Raw genomic sequence first — 16,473 nt, 5'->3', positions numbered from 1 at the left:
GAGCGGTATGATGGCTGCGTGGTCTCATGGTGGTTATACTTGCGTACTGTTGTTTGTACAGATGAACGTGGAACCTTCAGGCGTTTGGGAATTGCCCCCAAGGATGAACCACTTGTGGAGGTCTACATTTTTTGGGGGCTGATTTTTTTTTTTCCCATGATGTCAAGCAAAGAGGCACTGAGTTTGAAGGTAGGCCTTGAAATACATCCACATAGCCCATCAGAAGCTTCTAAAGCAACAACATAATTTTCTAGAATTTTCCAAACTGTTTAAAGGCATGTCAACTTAGCGTATGTAAACTTTTCACCAACTGGAATTGTGATACAGTGAATTGTAAGTGAAAGAATCTGTCTGTAAACAATTGTTGGAAAAATGTCTTGTGTCATGCACAAAGTAGATGTCCTAACCGACTTAGTAACACTATAGTTTGTTAACAAGACATTTGAGGAGTGGTTGAAAAACGAGTTTTAATGACTTGTTTTTTTTGAATGACGTAAGTGTATGTAAACGTCCGACTTTAACTGTAGATACAGTAGACAGGGAAGAGATAAAGGGTGGGATGTTGAGGGGGAATGCAGAAATAAAAGGAAGTGTGAGACATTTAAAATACACTTACAACAACACATGGAATGGAGACTAATATTAGACAGGGGAACTTTTCAGATTTTTTTAAAATTATATAAGATGAAATGTAACACTCATCACATGGACATGGCCAAATATGCACAGCTTACCCCAGGGCAATACCCACACAACATATTGGGGCACTACGCACGCACAAAAATATGACATCTGTCTTCAATGAAGCTACTTCAAACTAGCCAAAGCTGAACCTGTCCATTAACAGTGACTGGGATGGAATCGGGAAAGGCAGTGCACGGCAAGGATTTTAATGGCTTTGATGGATGGGAAGGCATGGGATACCCTGGTTCCTTTCCTGAGGTTTTGATGCAGTTTTAGGAAGTTATTTGACTTTTAAGCGTGTATAATTATTTCACAACAGCTTTTTATTTTTTATTAGACTATCACAGGGTAAGCACTGCCTACCCTGCCTGCCCGTCACGGAGTCTCGCTGACGCCTTTAAGTGAGAACTCATCTGAAACATATTATAAGGTTTCTCTGATAGGAGTGCTGAGTGGTACAGAACTGGAGCCACGCAAGCAAAGACATCACACAGAGACAGACACCCTAGGACCATAGAACTAAGACAGCTAACAAGGAAGTAAAGGCATGAGTATACACAATTCAAAACATCACAAAGGGAAATCCTAACTTAATTCAATTGAAAACACTCCTTCCTAAATTGATTTGTTACACTAATCTCGTTCCATGATATGCAGAATAGATCTGATAACATTCACAATGCCTATGCAATACACAAACCTTATCTGGTGTCCATGATCTCACAAATACAGTGCATTATATGACTAATGGCGACATGTTTGATTCTTACATACAACAGATAGGTGCAGTGAAGTGTGTTCTTTTCCCATGATGAAAAAGAAGGGGAATAGCCTAGTAAAGAACAGCCCCTTGAGACGCCTCCATCCTCATCTAAATCTAGCAGAGCAGCTGTGCACAGCAGCCAGTTGTAAACACACATATGTGCACACACACACACACACACACACACACACACACACACACACACACACACACACACACACACACACACACACACACACACACACACACACACACACACACACACACACACACACACACACACACACACACACACACACACACACACACACACACATGCACTCAAACGGACACACGCAGACATGTACATACACACGTGAACTCTCTCTCTCTCACCCTCTCTCTGTTGTCCTGGCAACCCCTCCCGTGGAGTGTTGAGATATGATTAGCTTTCAGTGGTGATGGTTCTGTGTGAGAGTGGCTTGTTTATAACTGAATACAAAAAGGCTTCGAGGGAATATCGCTTTCCTTCCCTGATGATTGTATTAAGCTTTTCACACATTTTTCATGCTGATTTTTTTACCAATAAACCAGTCAGCACATGTCATGCAATTTTCACCCACCCAAATGACTGAAATAACTTCACACCACTCAACACTGAGTAAAAGAACAGAGACAGTTGGACTCATTAAGACAGCAGAGTACTGAAAGAGGGCAAATCAGTCATTTAAACCATCGGGATTATCAGAAACACAGTGCAGTTATCTTGGAATGGGAGATACAGGCATAATAGTTTAGGATTACACCAATGACAACATCTGCTTTCCAAATGAAAAATACTGTACAATCCACAAAATAACTATATTTATACTCTTTAACACATTTTAACACATCCACCCACATAAGAACCTGAAGCACAGATTCATTGCATTGCGATTCACTGATTATACATATTGCATTGACTGGTATAAGTACTTTAGGTAGTTTTAGGACATCCACAATAGCAAACGTGTGCAAACAGTAGGAACATTCGAGATGCTCTTTGCATGCTATGGTATAGTATGTATGAGAAGCATTCCGGTATCTATAATTCATAGGGTGTTTTACAATCACTTTGACATGGGATTGATCAGTAAAGGGCAAACTTTGGTCATTAACTAGGTTCTATAGACGTGTATGTGTAACAAATATATTTTATTTTGGAAATTGTTCATTTTCTATGGTACTGTATGTTACAATGCACACAGGAAGAGAGGGTAAAAAAAATATCAACTTTATCCCAAATATAATACTGTCAATGTTCTAGAAATTTAGTGCAGTCACATTTAGAGTGAATAGAACATAATGTAGCGGTGTTGTGCTCTCCTACTCATCCACACCTGATGTCTTGTACAATGGCAATGGTAGAAGTTTGTATAATAACTGCAATCAACCACAACACCAGTCCAAGACTCTCTCTTAACCCTTGACCTGTTTGGTCATCACATGGGAGCAGGCTAAGCGTCTTTAGTGGCGTAATACATCCGCCTCACAGAAATGTAACATCATCCTGCGACTGCACCCATCGCCAATGGGCGTCATACTCCAGGTGCATTGTGCCCTTCATCTTGCAGCCATCCAGGTCTATCTTGCCGTTCTTATAGGGTTTGATTTTGGGGCTCTGGTTTTTCCCCAGCCTCTCAGCCAGGCAGGCCCGGGCCGAGTCAGCAAGTCCTCCTGCTTGCCTGACTGCCTTCTCCAGGACGCCGTTGCTCTTACTGGGCTGCTGCATTTGGTTGGAGTCCTTGGTGATGGTGGTTCCTTTCACAACCTTTTTGGCCTTAGTCCAAATGGGAGGCTCCTCCTTGGGGATCTCTGGCTTGACTTGGGGAGCCCCAGGCCCAACAACTACCTTGCCCCCTGTGCCTAGTCCTAACTCAGCTCCTGCACCTCCTGTCCCAGCCAAAACGTCTGCCCCAGACACTGCCCCTACTCCAGCACCTCTCCCCGCCCCTACCCCAGCACCTGTCCCACCGCCAGTCCGTGTGGGCATCTCAGTCCCCAGTGGAGTAGAACACAGCGCATACTCAGAACTAGAGGGGCAGTACTCATCCATGTCGTCCGCCAGGGTGTCCAGGTAGCTACCTATAGAGATGTTATCCAGCTTGTCATTGAGGGGGTCCTGCAGGCTGCTCCAGCTGTCTCTCCAGGAGGTGTCTCCTCCAGGGCCCTCTCCCAGGCTGTACTGGCTGCTGGTCAGGCTGCTGCAGCGGCTGGCCAGGGTGCCGCGCTCCTCCAGGAGCCACTTGCATGCCTCGATCCCCTCGTGCACCGCCAGCAGCTGCTGCAGGATCTTCACATCCACCGAGCGCAGGTGGGCCTATGGAGAAGAAGATGACTGCACTTTATTGATCCAGCAGAGAGGAGAGAGGCTGGGAGAAAAGAGGAGAGGGGGTGGGAGAAAAGAGGAGAGGGGGTGGGAGAAAAGAGGAGAGAGGGTGGGAGGAAAGAGGAGAGAGGGTGGAAGAAAAGAGGAGAGAGGGTGGGAGGAAAGAGAGAGGGTGGGAGGAAAGAGAGAGGGTGGGAGCAGAGAGGAGAGAGGGTGGGAGGAAAGAGAGAGTGTGGGAGAAAAGAGAGAGTGTGGGAGAAAAGAGAGAGGGTGGGAGAAAAGAGAGAGGGTGGGAGCAGAGAGGAGAGAGGGTGGGAGGAAAGAGAGAGGGTGGGAGCAGAGAGGAGAGAGGGTGGGAGGAAAGAGAGAGGGTGGGAGCAGAGAGGAGAGAGGGTGGGAGGAAAGAGAGAGGGTGGGAGCAGAGAGGAGAGAGGGTGGGAGGAAAGAGAGAGTGTGGCAGCAGAGAGGAGAGAGGGTGGGAGAAAAGAGGAGAGAGGGTGGGAGAAAAGAGGAGAGGGGGTGGGAGAAAAGAGGAGAGAGGGTGGGAGAAAAGAGGAGAGGGGATGGGAGAAAAGAGGAGGGGGTGGGAGAAAAGAGGAGAGGGGTGGGAGAAAAGAGGAGAGGGGTGGGAGGAAAGAGGAGGGGTGGGAGAAAAGAGGAGAGAGGGTGGGAGGAAAGAGAGAGGGTGGGAGGAAAGAGAGAGGGTGGGAGGAAAGAGAGAGGGTGGGAGCAGAGAGGACAGAGGGTGGGAGGAAAGAGAGAGTGTGGGAGAAAAGAGAGAGGGTGGGAGAAAAGAGAGAGGGTGGGAGCAGAGAGGAGAGAGGGTGGGAGGAAAGAGAGAGGGTGGGAGCAGAGAGGAGAGAGGGTGGGAGGAAAGAGAGAGGGTGGGAGCAGAGAGGAGAGAGGGTGGGAGGAAAGAGAGAGGGCGGGACCAGAGAGGAGAGAGGGTGGGAGGAAAGAGAGAGTGTGGGAGAAAAGAGAGAGGGTGGGAGAAAAGAGAGAGGGTGGGAGGAAAGTGAGGGTGGGAGGAAAGAGGAGAGAGGGTGGGAGGAAATCAATGGACCCAGGAGAGAGGAGCACCATTAAAAAGAAAAGGTTCCTGGAGGATCCTTTATGGGTTCTTCAAATTTAAACTAGGCGGAACCCCTATAATTTCTTTGAAGAACCCCCATTAACAGTTCCAGAAACAACCTTTTTGGGGTTCCATATTTAACCACCCTCTCCCTCCCCCGTTATTATTATTAATAATAATCATAACAATCAGCACAAAAATAACAACAATAACACAATGTTTTACTTGTCAGTGTTTATTAGGATTTTAGTGGCAAAGCAGAATCTAAAAATGAGGTACACTGCCAGCCCCAAGTCCAATTGGTATATCCTCTGGCGTGTTGATGTTGATATCCATAGCCAGAATGATTTTGCAGTGCATGGTGATCGAACAGGTTTCATGTTATATTCATCAAAGGTGTAGGCAGGGTGAAGTCTGTGAATACAAAAATATATATACAATTACACAGATGATTAACAAAATGTGCACATGACAGTAGTAATATCTTGGCTTTTGTAGTTAAAAATGATGCGAATTTTAAAAAATGTCACTTTTGACAAAGGTTTTCATACACATACCTTGTCCATAATGTGAAGGCCTCTGGGATCTTCATTGAAAAGGTAACGGAGGAGGAAGATGGCTGCTGTGACTGAGTCCTATAAGGTTTTAGAGAAACCATTCATTCAAATTAATTGTAGATGATACATGTGCATAACATTATCAGACAAACCAATACCAATTGTTCATACCTTTGTGTGCCTCCTCGTCAGTATACCTGCAAACAGACACACACAAATAAGTGAGCAATTCAGTCATCTGTGCCTTCAACATATTCCTACCTCTTTGTTGAGTCATATCCATTGAATTGTGTTCCTTTTCTGGTTTAGAAATATTTGTTTTAAAGGGAGAAAGTCTCAAATAACACAACCATCTGCACAAATAAAAAAACGATAGGTGGTATCATCATAAAACGATGTAAATGTAGATCGTAAAGGGAGGAACCTTACCTGAAATTGAGGAGATCTTAAAATGTTTCTGTTAAGTGCCTGCACCTGCTGTCCTTCAGTTGGGCGGTTAGGTTCCAGCAAGAATCCCCACCTCCTATGGGGTTCTTGGAAGGACTTTTGGGGGGCATTTTTCAGTGCCAAAAACAAAGGAAGTTTGAGGATTTTAGAAGAACCGTTGTTGAACCCCTAATGTTTTGAGTGAGGGAGGTGTGAGAGAGTTAGGGGAGAGATAGAAGAGGTAGGTATTGGTTAGGATGGAGGGAGAGGGAAGGGAGGTGGGAGAGAGTTAGGGGAGAGATAGAAGAGGTAGGTATGGGTTAGGATGGAGGGAGAGGGAAGAGAGAGGTGAGAGAGTTAGGGGAGAGATAGAAGAGGTAGGTATGGGTTAGGATGGAGGGAGAGGGAAGAGAGAGGTGAGAGAATAACGGAGGGAGAAGAGGATGAAGAGAGTAGAAATGAAAGTGTCCGGATATATACAATGCCTTCAGAACGTATTCACACCCTTTGGCTTTATCCAAATTTTATTGTGTTATAGCCTGATTTTAAAAAGTATTATATTGAGATTGTCACTAGCCTACACACAATACCAAAAATTCGGTTTTTCAACATTTTTACAAATTAATAAGACATGAAACATTGAAATGTCTTGAAAATAAATATTAAGCCACTTTGTTATGGCAAGCCTAAATAAGGTCAGGAGTAGAAATGTGCTTATCAAGTCACATAATACGTTGAATGAACTCTGCAATAGTGTCTAACATGATTTTTTAATGACTACCTCATCTCTTTACCCCACATATACAATGATCGGTAAATTCCTTCAGTCAAGCAGGGAATTCCAAACACCGATTCAACCTCAAATACCAGGGAGGTTTTCCAATGCCTCACAAAGAAAATAATTTTTAAAAAGCAGACATTGAATATCCCTTTGAGCATGGTTAATAATTACACTTTGGATGGTCTATCAATACACCCAGCCACAAAGATACAGGCGTCCCTCCTCCTCAACTCTGTTGCCAGAGTGGAATGTAACCACTCAGGGATTTCACCATGAGGCCAAAACAGAGTGAAGAGAAGGAAGCATGTACAGAATGCAAATATTCCAAAACACGCATTCTGTTTACAATAAGGCACAAAAGAAAAACAGCAAAGAATTTGGCAAAGGAATTAACTTTGTGTCCTGAATACAAAGAGTTATGTTTGGGGAAATGCAACACATCACTGAGTACCACTGTTCATTTTTATAAGCATGGCAATGGCTGCATCATGTTATGGGTATGCTTGTCATCAGCAAGGACTAGGGAGTTTAGAATTTTAAAAAATGGAATAGAACAAAGCACAGGCAAAATCATAGTGAAAACCTGGTTCAGTCTGGTTTCTAATAGACACTGGGAGAAAAATTCACCTTTCAGCAGGACAATAACCTAAAGCACAAGGCCATGTATCCACTTGAATTGCTTACCAAGAAGACATTGAATGTTCCTGAGTGGCCTAGTTACAGATTTGACTTAAAATCGGCTTGAAAATCTATGGAAAGACGTGAAAAAGGCTGAAGGGAGGAGCTATATGAGTACGGGCCCATTGTAATACCTGGAATGGAATCAATGGAAAGGAGTCAAAGATGCTCCTCCCACCAGCCTCATCTGATCTGCCCTCCTGGCTTCATCTGTTCCTCCTCCCTTCTTCTCTCAACTTTGAAAACACTTCTGTTTGACACCGTTCGATTCCAGACTTTATAATGAGCCCTTCCTCCTATAGCTCACCAGCCTCCTCTGGGGGAGATATACTTTTTCTTAATAAAAAATAATGTGAACGAGAGAAAAAAGGTATAAGGTGAAGGGTGGAAGATGAATGTTGTAGCAGGGTGATGGGAGCAAGAAGAGAAAATATAATTAGGGGTAAGTTTCATTCCTCACAGACAAAAGAAGTTGCCAACAGCAGTAAATTATTCTTTTTTTAAAGGGTTTATTTTATATTTTTATATTTTAGTCCACTAATGGAAATAAGGAGGCACCACTGCTTTTTTTAATGCGTGTAGGAGGGATGTTGAATAAGCTAAAGGGAGAGAGAAGAGAAAAAGCAGTGCAAGATGGGAAATCCAACAGAACACAATAGCAGAGATGTGCTCCAGTCCAGTCCGGAGCTAGGGCCTCTCTCTCTCTCTCTATAAGTTACATGTATAAGAGTTGTTCTGCTGATGGCAAAGTCACACTGACTTTGCTGTAGTAATGAGTGCCTCCCTGTCTCTGCAGACCCTCCAAAGTATACTACGCTTTCTGGACTGGCCCCAGGGATAGCAGAACCAGCCAACTGAACCTGCCAACTGAATACATCACACTCTTAGAATGCAACTGTGAGTCTCATAGCCTAAAGTCTACAGTTCCAGGACAGTGGATTAAGCATGCACACATAAAGCACACAAGATCTCTGATCTTTTGCAGTCTTTGTGTACCCCCCCCCACCATGACCCTGCAGGTCAAGTCAATGAAAAAGCCTATTGATGGTTTTCTAGAGCCTTAAAACATGGTCACTACATAGTATTAACGGCTGTACCTTCAGGTCTCTGCATCCCTTAGACAGAGCAAGACAGCAATCATGTGGATATAGATCCGCCATTCATCTCGGTCAGGCTGCATCATCATAACTACAACCACAAAACACTCATTTGGAAATAAGAGAAATGTGATAATATGAGTAATATGGGAAGCACAGACGTAATAGAGGACAATGTTGTTTATATCAAATCAAATCCAATTTCTTTGGTCACCTACACAGGGATGTTATTGCGAGTGTGGCGAAATGCTTATGCTTCTAGATCTGACAGTGCAGCATTATCTAATAGATAATATCTAAAAATTCCACAACAAAACCTAATACACACAATCTAGTAAAGGAATGGGATGAGAATATACAAGTATAAAATATATGGATGAGCAGTGCCAGAACGGCTAAGATGCAATAGATAGTGAAGGACACAGTATACAGTATATACATATGAGATGAGTAATGCGAGATATGTAAACATTCTTAAAGTGGCATTATTAAAGTGACTGGTGTTCCATTTATTAAAGTGGCCAATGATATCAAGTCTGTAGGTAGGCAGCCACCTCTCTGTACTAGCGGTGGCTGTTTAACAATCTGATGGCCGAGAGCTGTTTTTTGTTTGCACCTGTAATAGTTAGTGAGGGTTTTCAGTGACAAGCTACATTTTTTCAGCCTCCTGAGGTTGATGAGGCACTATTGCGCCTTCTTCACCACACTGTCTGTGTGAGTGGACCATTTCAGTTTGTCTGTGATTGTACACCGAGGAACTTAAAACTTTCCACCTTCTCCATTGCTGTCCCATCGATGTGGATAGGGGCCTTCTCCCTTTGCTGTTTCCTGAAGTCCACGATCATCTCTTGTTTTTCTGACATTGAGTGAGAGGTTGTTTTCCTGACACCACATTCTCAGGGCCCTCAACTCTTACCTGTCTCGTTGTTGTTGGTAATCAAGCCTACCACTGTAGTGTCGTCTGCAAACTTGATTATTGATGCGTGCATGGCCACGCAGTTGTGGGTGAACAGGGAGTACAGGAGAGGGCTGAGAACGCATCCTTGTGGTGCCCCCGTGTTGAGGATCAGCAAAGTGGAGATGTTGTTTCCTACCTTCACCACCTGGGGGCGGCCTGTCAGGAAGTCCAGGACCCAGTTGCACAGGGCGGGGTCGAGACCCAGGGCCTTAAGCTTAATGAGGAGTTTGGGGGGGTACTATGGTGTTGAATGCTGAGCTGGTATTCCTCTTGTCCATATGGGATAGAGCAGGCAGTGTGATGGCGATTGCATCGTCTGTGGATCTATTGGGGCGGTAAGCAAAATGAAGTAGGTCTAGGGTGTCAGGTAGGGTGGAGGTGATATGATCCTCGACTAGTCTCTCAAAGCACTTCATGATGACAGAAGTGAGTGCTACGGGGCGATAGTCATATAGTTCAGTTACCTTAGCTTTCTTGGGAACAGGAACAATGGTGGCCATCTTGAAGCATGTGGAGACAGCAGACTGGGATAGGGAGAGATTGAATACGTTCGTAAACTCCCCAGCCAGCTGGTCTGCCCATGCTCTGAGGACACGGCTAGGGATACCTAGCGAAGGTTAACACGTTTAAACGTTTTACTCACGTCGGCCCCGGAGAAGGAGAGCCCACTGTCTTTGGTAGCGGGCCGTGTCGGTGGCACTCTATTACCCTCAAAGCGCGCAAAGAAGTTGTTTAATTTGTCTGGGAGCAAGACATCGATGTCCGCGACGGGGCTGGTTTTCCTTTTGCAATCTGTGATTGTCTGTAGACCCTGCTGTAACGGCAGATTTCCCCTTCGTCCGAAGAGGAGTAAGGATCGGACCAAGATGCAGCGTGGTTAGTGTTCATGACGATTTATTAAAAACTAACTGAACACTGAAATACAAAACAATAAACAATAAACGAAAACCGAAACAGTACTGTGTGGCGACAAACACAACCATCCACCAACCAACAGTGAAACCCAGGCTACCTAAGTATGATTCTCCAACAGAGACAACAAACGACACCTGCCTCTGATTGAGAACCATACTAGGCTGAACACAAAAACCAACATGGGAAAACAAACAGACTGCCCACCCCAACTCACACCCTGACCATACTAAATAAAGACAAAACAAAGGAAATAAAGGTCAGAATGTGTCACCTGCCACATTCGTCTCTGGCGATAATATAAAACACAATGGATATTGTTTCATCAATCAGCCTTCCACTGAGTGACTGACTGAGTGCCCTTTCAGTGAACTATTCTCCATCCAGGGAAAAAGTGGGATAACATTGCCTTAGACTCAACTTCTTTGGCCCTATACTTTCCAATAGAAAATGTATGCACTCCTGCCAGCTCAGGTTCACTTTTTTGTAAGTGTAGACAGCAGGGCTGGGTTTTGTTCAGGATTGAGGTTGTTGAGGTTTGGGGTTTTAGCTGGCGGTTTCTCTAGAAGCTGAGTGATAAACTGCTGAGCATAGCTGTAAATATTATTCCCATGGCTCGGGCACTGAGGCCCTCCAGGACATCTACAGGACCTGGTGCCACAGGAAGACCAAGAAGATCATCAAAGACCTGAGCCACGGCCTGTGTGTCCCCCGCTTTAGTCACCCCGCTACCATCTAGAAGGCGGAGACTGTACAGGTGCATCAAAGCTGGGACCGAGAGGCTGATGAATAGCTTCTGTCTCCAGGCCACCTTCGAGACCACTGCTCTATGAACATAGAGTCATAGAACACTGGTCACTTTAATAATGAGTACATACTTTTTCCCCCACTATTTCTACATAGATTATTTTAGTCTTGACTCATCCTATATAACTACCGCTATACACACCTTTTCTATTCACATACATACAGTGTATATTACTGATATTCCTTCCGACATTTCTTCATTTCTTTCCTTTTACCTTTTTTGTATTATGGGTGTATTGTTTTCTATTTCTATTCTATTCTATCTATTTATATTGGTTTTAGTGTTGAAGCTGGAAACACAAGCATTTCGCTGCACCTACAATAACATCTACAAATCTGGAATAAACTTTTGATTTGATTTGCGGTGGCAGACACACCACGCCATGTCGCTGAAGAGGCTCTGTATGCTCTCGCAATGCCCGCCTGTGTGCCAGTATCAGTGCCAACCTTCCTATAGGGCTGTCTTACGGACAGTCTGCAGTAGGATGGGGAGAAGGGAGTTTATTGCCTTTGGAGTTTAGCCCTCATCGGCCCTGAGGATTGTAGAGCTGTTTTCACAGCCAAAAAGACTCCAGTTTTCCGAAGGAGTTGCTGGGCCAGACAGCTCCCGGCTAATCCACAGGATTCTGGAAATTCTTTCACCGGCATTCGGCTTGAATTTCATGCACCATGCCGCGCTCAGCTGAACTCACACCGAATAAACAGCACTCTGTGTGTGTGTGTGTGTGTGTGTGTGTGTGTGTGTGTGTGTGTGTGTGTGTGTGTGTGTGTGTGTGTGTGTGTGTGTGTGTGTGTGTGTGTGTGTGTGTGTGTGTGTGTGTGTGTGTGTGTGTGTGTGTGTGTGTGTGTGTGTGTGTGTGTGTGTGTGTACGCGCGCAGCACTTTTAGCACTCTAGTATCCTCAGCCTTCATCCCAAAATGACAAGCTAGCACTCGATGCTTCTTGAGATGTAACTTTATCGACAGGGCCAGGGATAGAACCTCTTACTCTAGGGGAAAATCCGATTTCCAGGCTTGATGTGCCATTTCAACAAGCAGAAATCTAGACGAGCACGCCCCTCACACGCACACACACAGTGTTATGATTTAGCTTGAATGCACACACAGCTGACCCTACAGACCAATGAGCCATAGACACGCTCCAATGCTGAGACCAGTCTGGCAACGTCACACTGCAAACAGGCGCCGTGGCGCACTGCCGTAGCCCTGCAGGGGAATAAAACAACAAACTCAATCTCTCAGGCTTTATTGGCATGGGAAAAATATGTTTACATTGCCAAAGCAAGTGAAATGTCAATAAACAAAAACGGAAATAAACAATCAGAAATGAGCAGTAAACATTGAACTAAAAAAGGTTTTAAAAGAATATAGACATTCCAAATGTTATATTATTGGCTATGTACAGTGTAATAATGTTAGATAGGGAAAATAACTAAACAGATAAATATAGGTTGTATTTACAATGGCTTTTGTGCTCAATTGGTTGCCCTTTTGTTGTGGCAAAAGGTCACAAATCTTGCCGCTGTGGTGGCACACTGTGGTATTTCACCCAGTAGATATGGACTTCATCAAGATTTGATTTGTTTTCAAATTAATAATAATAATAATATATGCCATTTAGCAGACGCTTTTATCCAAAGCGACTTACAGTCATGTTCTTTGTGGGTCTGTGTAATCTGAGGGAAATATGTGTCTCATATGTGGTTCTACATTTGGCAGGAGGTTAGGAAGTGCAGCTCAGTTTCCTCCTCATTTTGTGGGCAGTGGGTCTTCTCTTAAGAAACAGGAGTGCCAATGACGGCCTCTCTCAATAGCAAGGCTATGCTCACTGAGTTTGCACATCGTCAAGGCTTTCCTTCATTTTGTGTCAGTCACAATGCTCAGGTATTCTGCTACTGTGTATTCTCTGTTTAGGACAAATAACATTCCACTTTGCGCTGTTCTTTTGTTGTTGATTCTTTCCAGTGTTACACGTGATTCTCTTTTTCTTTTGTTGGGTCTAATTGTATTGCTGTCCTGGGGCTCTGTGGGGCTCTGTGGGGCTCTGTGGGGCTCTGTGGGGCTCTGTGGGCTCTGTGGGCTCTGTGGGGCTCTGTGGGACTCTGTGGGGCTCTGTGGGCTCTGTGGGCTCTGTGGGCTCTGTGGGGCTCTGTGGGGTCTGTGGGCTCTGTGGGGTCTGTGGGGTCTGTGTGTTTTTGTGAACAGAGTCCCAATACCAGCTGACTGAACGGATTTTGATCCTTAATGGGAATCATCCTAATTCTGCTCTGCATGTATTATATGGTGTTCTACGTTGTATACGGAGGATGTTTTTGCAGAATTCTGCATGCAGTCTCAATTTGGCGTTTGTCCCATTTTGTGAGTTCGTGTTTGGTGAGCGGACCCCAGAAATCACAACCATAGAGGGCAATGGGTTATATATAACCTACTCAAGTATTTTTAGCCAGATACTAATTGGGGTTTCAAATTGTATGTTCCTTTTGATGACATAGGCCCTTCTTGCCTTCTCTTGTAGCGACAGGTAGCCTCGTGGTTAGAGCATTGGGCCAGTAACCAGGTTGCAAGATCAAATCCCCGAGCTGACAAGGTAAAAATCTGTCATCTACCCCTGAAGAAGACAGTTAACACCCTGTTGCTAGGCCATCATGTATAATAAGAATTTGTTCTTAATTGACTTGCCTATGAAAATAAAAATGTACAGCTTTGTGGAAGTGCTGATGTTTAGGCCGAGGTAGGTACAGCTTATTGTGCTCTACACAACAGTGAGTATGATTAAATGCACACAACCATGTGATTATTGTGGATAATCAGATGAATATAATAGTTTGATTGAAACGTTTACATGCGTTGCAAGAAGAATGTCTTCCCTAATAATCCTGTTTACATGGACACATCTGAAATAAGGCACTCTGATAAATGCAGAGAATGGCCAATCAAAATAAACGTTCTACTACAGCGACCCTGTTATTTTTGGGAAGCATATTTGATTCTGAGTTCAGACATACAAAGTTTGTATATGAAAACCACTTCTAAGACGTATACATTTAGATGTTCTGAACTCACTTCGCTCAAGCTAAAGAGGAAGCTTGCTCGGTTGGTGCTAGCACGTGTGCACCGATTCAGGTGTTTACATGTCCTCATAATTAGAAAGATTGCTCAGATAATTAGGTGTTTTAATTGGCCTATGCTTACTTCGATTTTGACCTTACGCCAAATAATATTAAGCAGAGTAAGGTGTTTACATGACTATTGCATCATCTGCCTGCTGCCATAATCAGTTTAATATCAAATTATTACTGTGCATGTAAACATAATTATGGTCAATGTGGAATTTGTAATTACGGTCCTGGCAAGTGGACTTTTTTTGGAACACCATTATTTTTGTCTTACTGAGATTCGGGGTCGAAGTCTGACAGAATCTGTGCAGAAGATCTAGGTGCTGCTGTAGACCCTCCTTGGTTGGGGACAGAAGCACCAGATCATCAGCAAACAGTAAACATTTGACTTCAGATTCTAGTAAGGCCGGGTGCTGCAGACTGTTCTAGTACCCTCGCCCATTCATGGATATATATGTTGAAGAGGATGGGCTCTTTCACTATATCTGTCGCCAATTCGTTTATATATACACTGCTCCAAAAAATAAAGGCAACACTTAAACAACACAATGTAACTCCAAGTCAATCACACTTCTGTGAAATCAAACTGTCCACTTAGGAAGCAACACTGATTGACAATACATTTTACATGCTGTTGTGCAAATGGAATAGACAACAGGTGGAAATTATAGGCAATTAACAAGACACCCCCAATAAAGGAGTGGTTCTACAGTTGATGACCACAGACCACTTCTCAGTTCCTATGCTTCCTGGCTGATGTTTTGGTCACTTTTGAATGCTGGCGGTGCTTTCACTCTAGTGGTAGCATGAGGCGGAGTCTACAACCCACACAAGTGGCTCAGGTAGTGCGGCTCATCCAAATCAAATCAAATCAAATTTTATTTGTCACATACACATGGTTAGCAGATGTTAATGCGAGTGTAGCGAAATGCTTGTGCTTCTAGTTCCGACAATGCAGTGATAACCAACAAGTAATCTAACTAACAATTCCAAAACTACTGTCTTATACACAGTGTAAGGGGATAAGGAACATGTACATAAGGATATATGAATGAGTGATGGTACAGAGCAGCATACAGTAGATGGTATCGAGTACAGTATATACATATGAGATGAGTGTGTAGACAAAGTAAACAAAGTGGCATAGTTAAAGTGGCTAGTGATACATGTGTTACATAAGGATGCAGTCGGTGATGTAGAGTACAGTATATACATAGGCATATGAGATGAATAATGTAGGGTAAGTAACATTATATAAGGTAGCATTGTTTAAAGTGGCTAGTGATATATTTACATCATTTCCCATCAATTCCCATTATTAAAATGGCTGGAGTTGGGTCAGTGTCAATGACAGTGTGTTGGCAGCAGCCACTCAATGTTAGTGGTGGCTGTTTAACAGTCTGATGGCCTTGAGATAGAAGCTGTTTTTCAGTCTCTCGGTCCCAGCTTTGATGCACCTGTACTGACCTCGCCTTCTGGATGATAGCGGGGTGAACAGGCAGTGGTTCGGGTGGTTGATGTCCTTGATGATCTTTATGGCCTTCCTGTAACAACGGGTGGTGTAGGTGTCCTGGAGGGCAGGTAGTTTGCCCCCGGTGATGCGTTGTGCAGTCCTCACTACCCTCTGGAGAGCCTTACGGTTGAGGGCGGAGCAGTTGCCGTACCAGGCGGTGATACAGCCCGCCAGGATGCTCTTGATTGTGCATCTGTAGAAGTTTGTGAGTGCTTTTGGTGACAAGCCGAATTTCTTCAGCCTCCTGAGGTTGAATAGGTGCTGCTGATGGTACATCAATGCGAGCTGTGGCAAGAAGGTTTGCTGTGTCTGTCAATGTAGTGTCCAGAGCATGGAGGGCGCTACCAGGAGACAGGCCAGTACATCAGGAGATGTGGATGAGGCCGTATGAGGGCAACAACCCAGCAGCAGGACCGCTACCTCCGCCTTTGTGCAAGGAGGAGCAGGAGGAGCACTGCCAGAGGCCTGCAAAATGACCTCCAGCAGGCCACAAATGTGCATGTGTCTGCTCAAACGGTCAGAAACAGACTCCATGAGGGTGGTATGAGGGCCCGACGTCCACAGGTGGGGGTTGTGCTTACAGCCCAACACCGTGCAGGACGTTTGGCATTTGCCAGAGAACACCAAGATTGGCAAATTCGTCACTGGCGGCCTGTGCTCTTCACAGATGAAAGCAGGTTCACACTGTGCACATGTGACAGACGTGACAGTCTGGAGACGCCGTGGAGAACGTTCTGCTGCCTGCAACATCCTCCAGCATGA

At 44.4% G+C, this 16,473-nt stretch overlaps 1 protein-coding gene across 1 annotated transcript in view; it reads right to left on the bottom strand.

The window, feature by feature from the left end:
- Positions 1–2,131: 2,131 nt before the first annotated feature.
- The window catches only part of LOC124038038, a 30,067-nt gene continuing 15,725 nt past the window's right edge, over positions 2,132–16,473 (bottom strand). Inside the window, exon 2 of the mRNA XM_046353415.1 lies at positions 2,132–3,785. Coding sequence (XP_046209371.1) covers positions 2,955–3,785 — 831 coding nt within the window. The 3' untranslated portion in view covers positions 2,132–2,954. The remainder of the gene's footprint in view (positions 3,786–16,473) is intronic.

Source organism: Oncorhynchus gorbuscha, linkage group LG06 (assembly GCF_021184085.1).
Source record: "Oncorhynchus gorbuscha isolate QuinsamMale2020 ecotype Even-year linkage group LG06, OgorEven_v1.0, whole genome shotgun sequence".
Lineage (NCBI taxonomy): Eukaryota > Metazoa > Chordata > Actinopteri > Salmoniformes > Salmonidae > Oncorhynchus > Oncorhynchus gorbuscha.
This window is presented reverse-complemented; position numbering and strand designations above follow the sequence as displayed.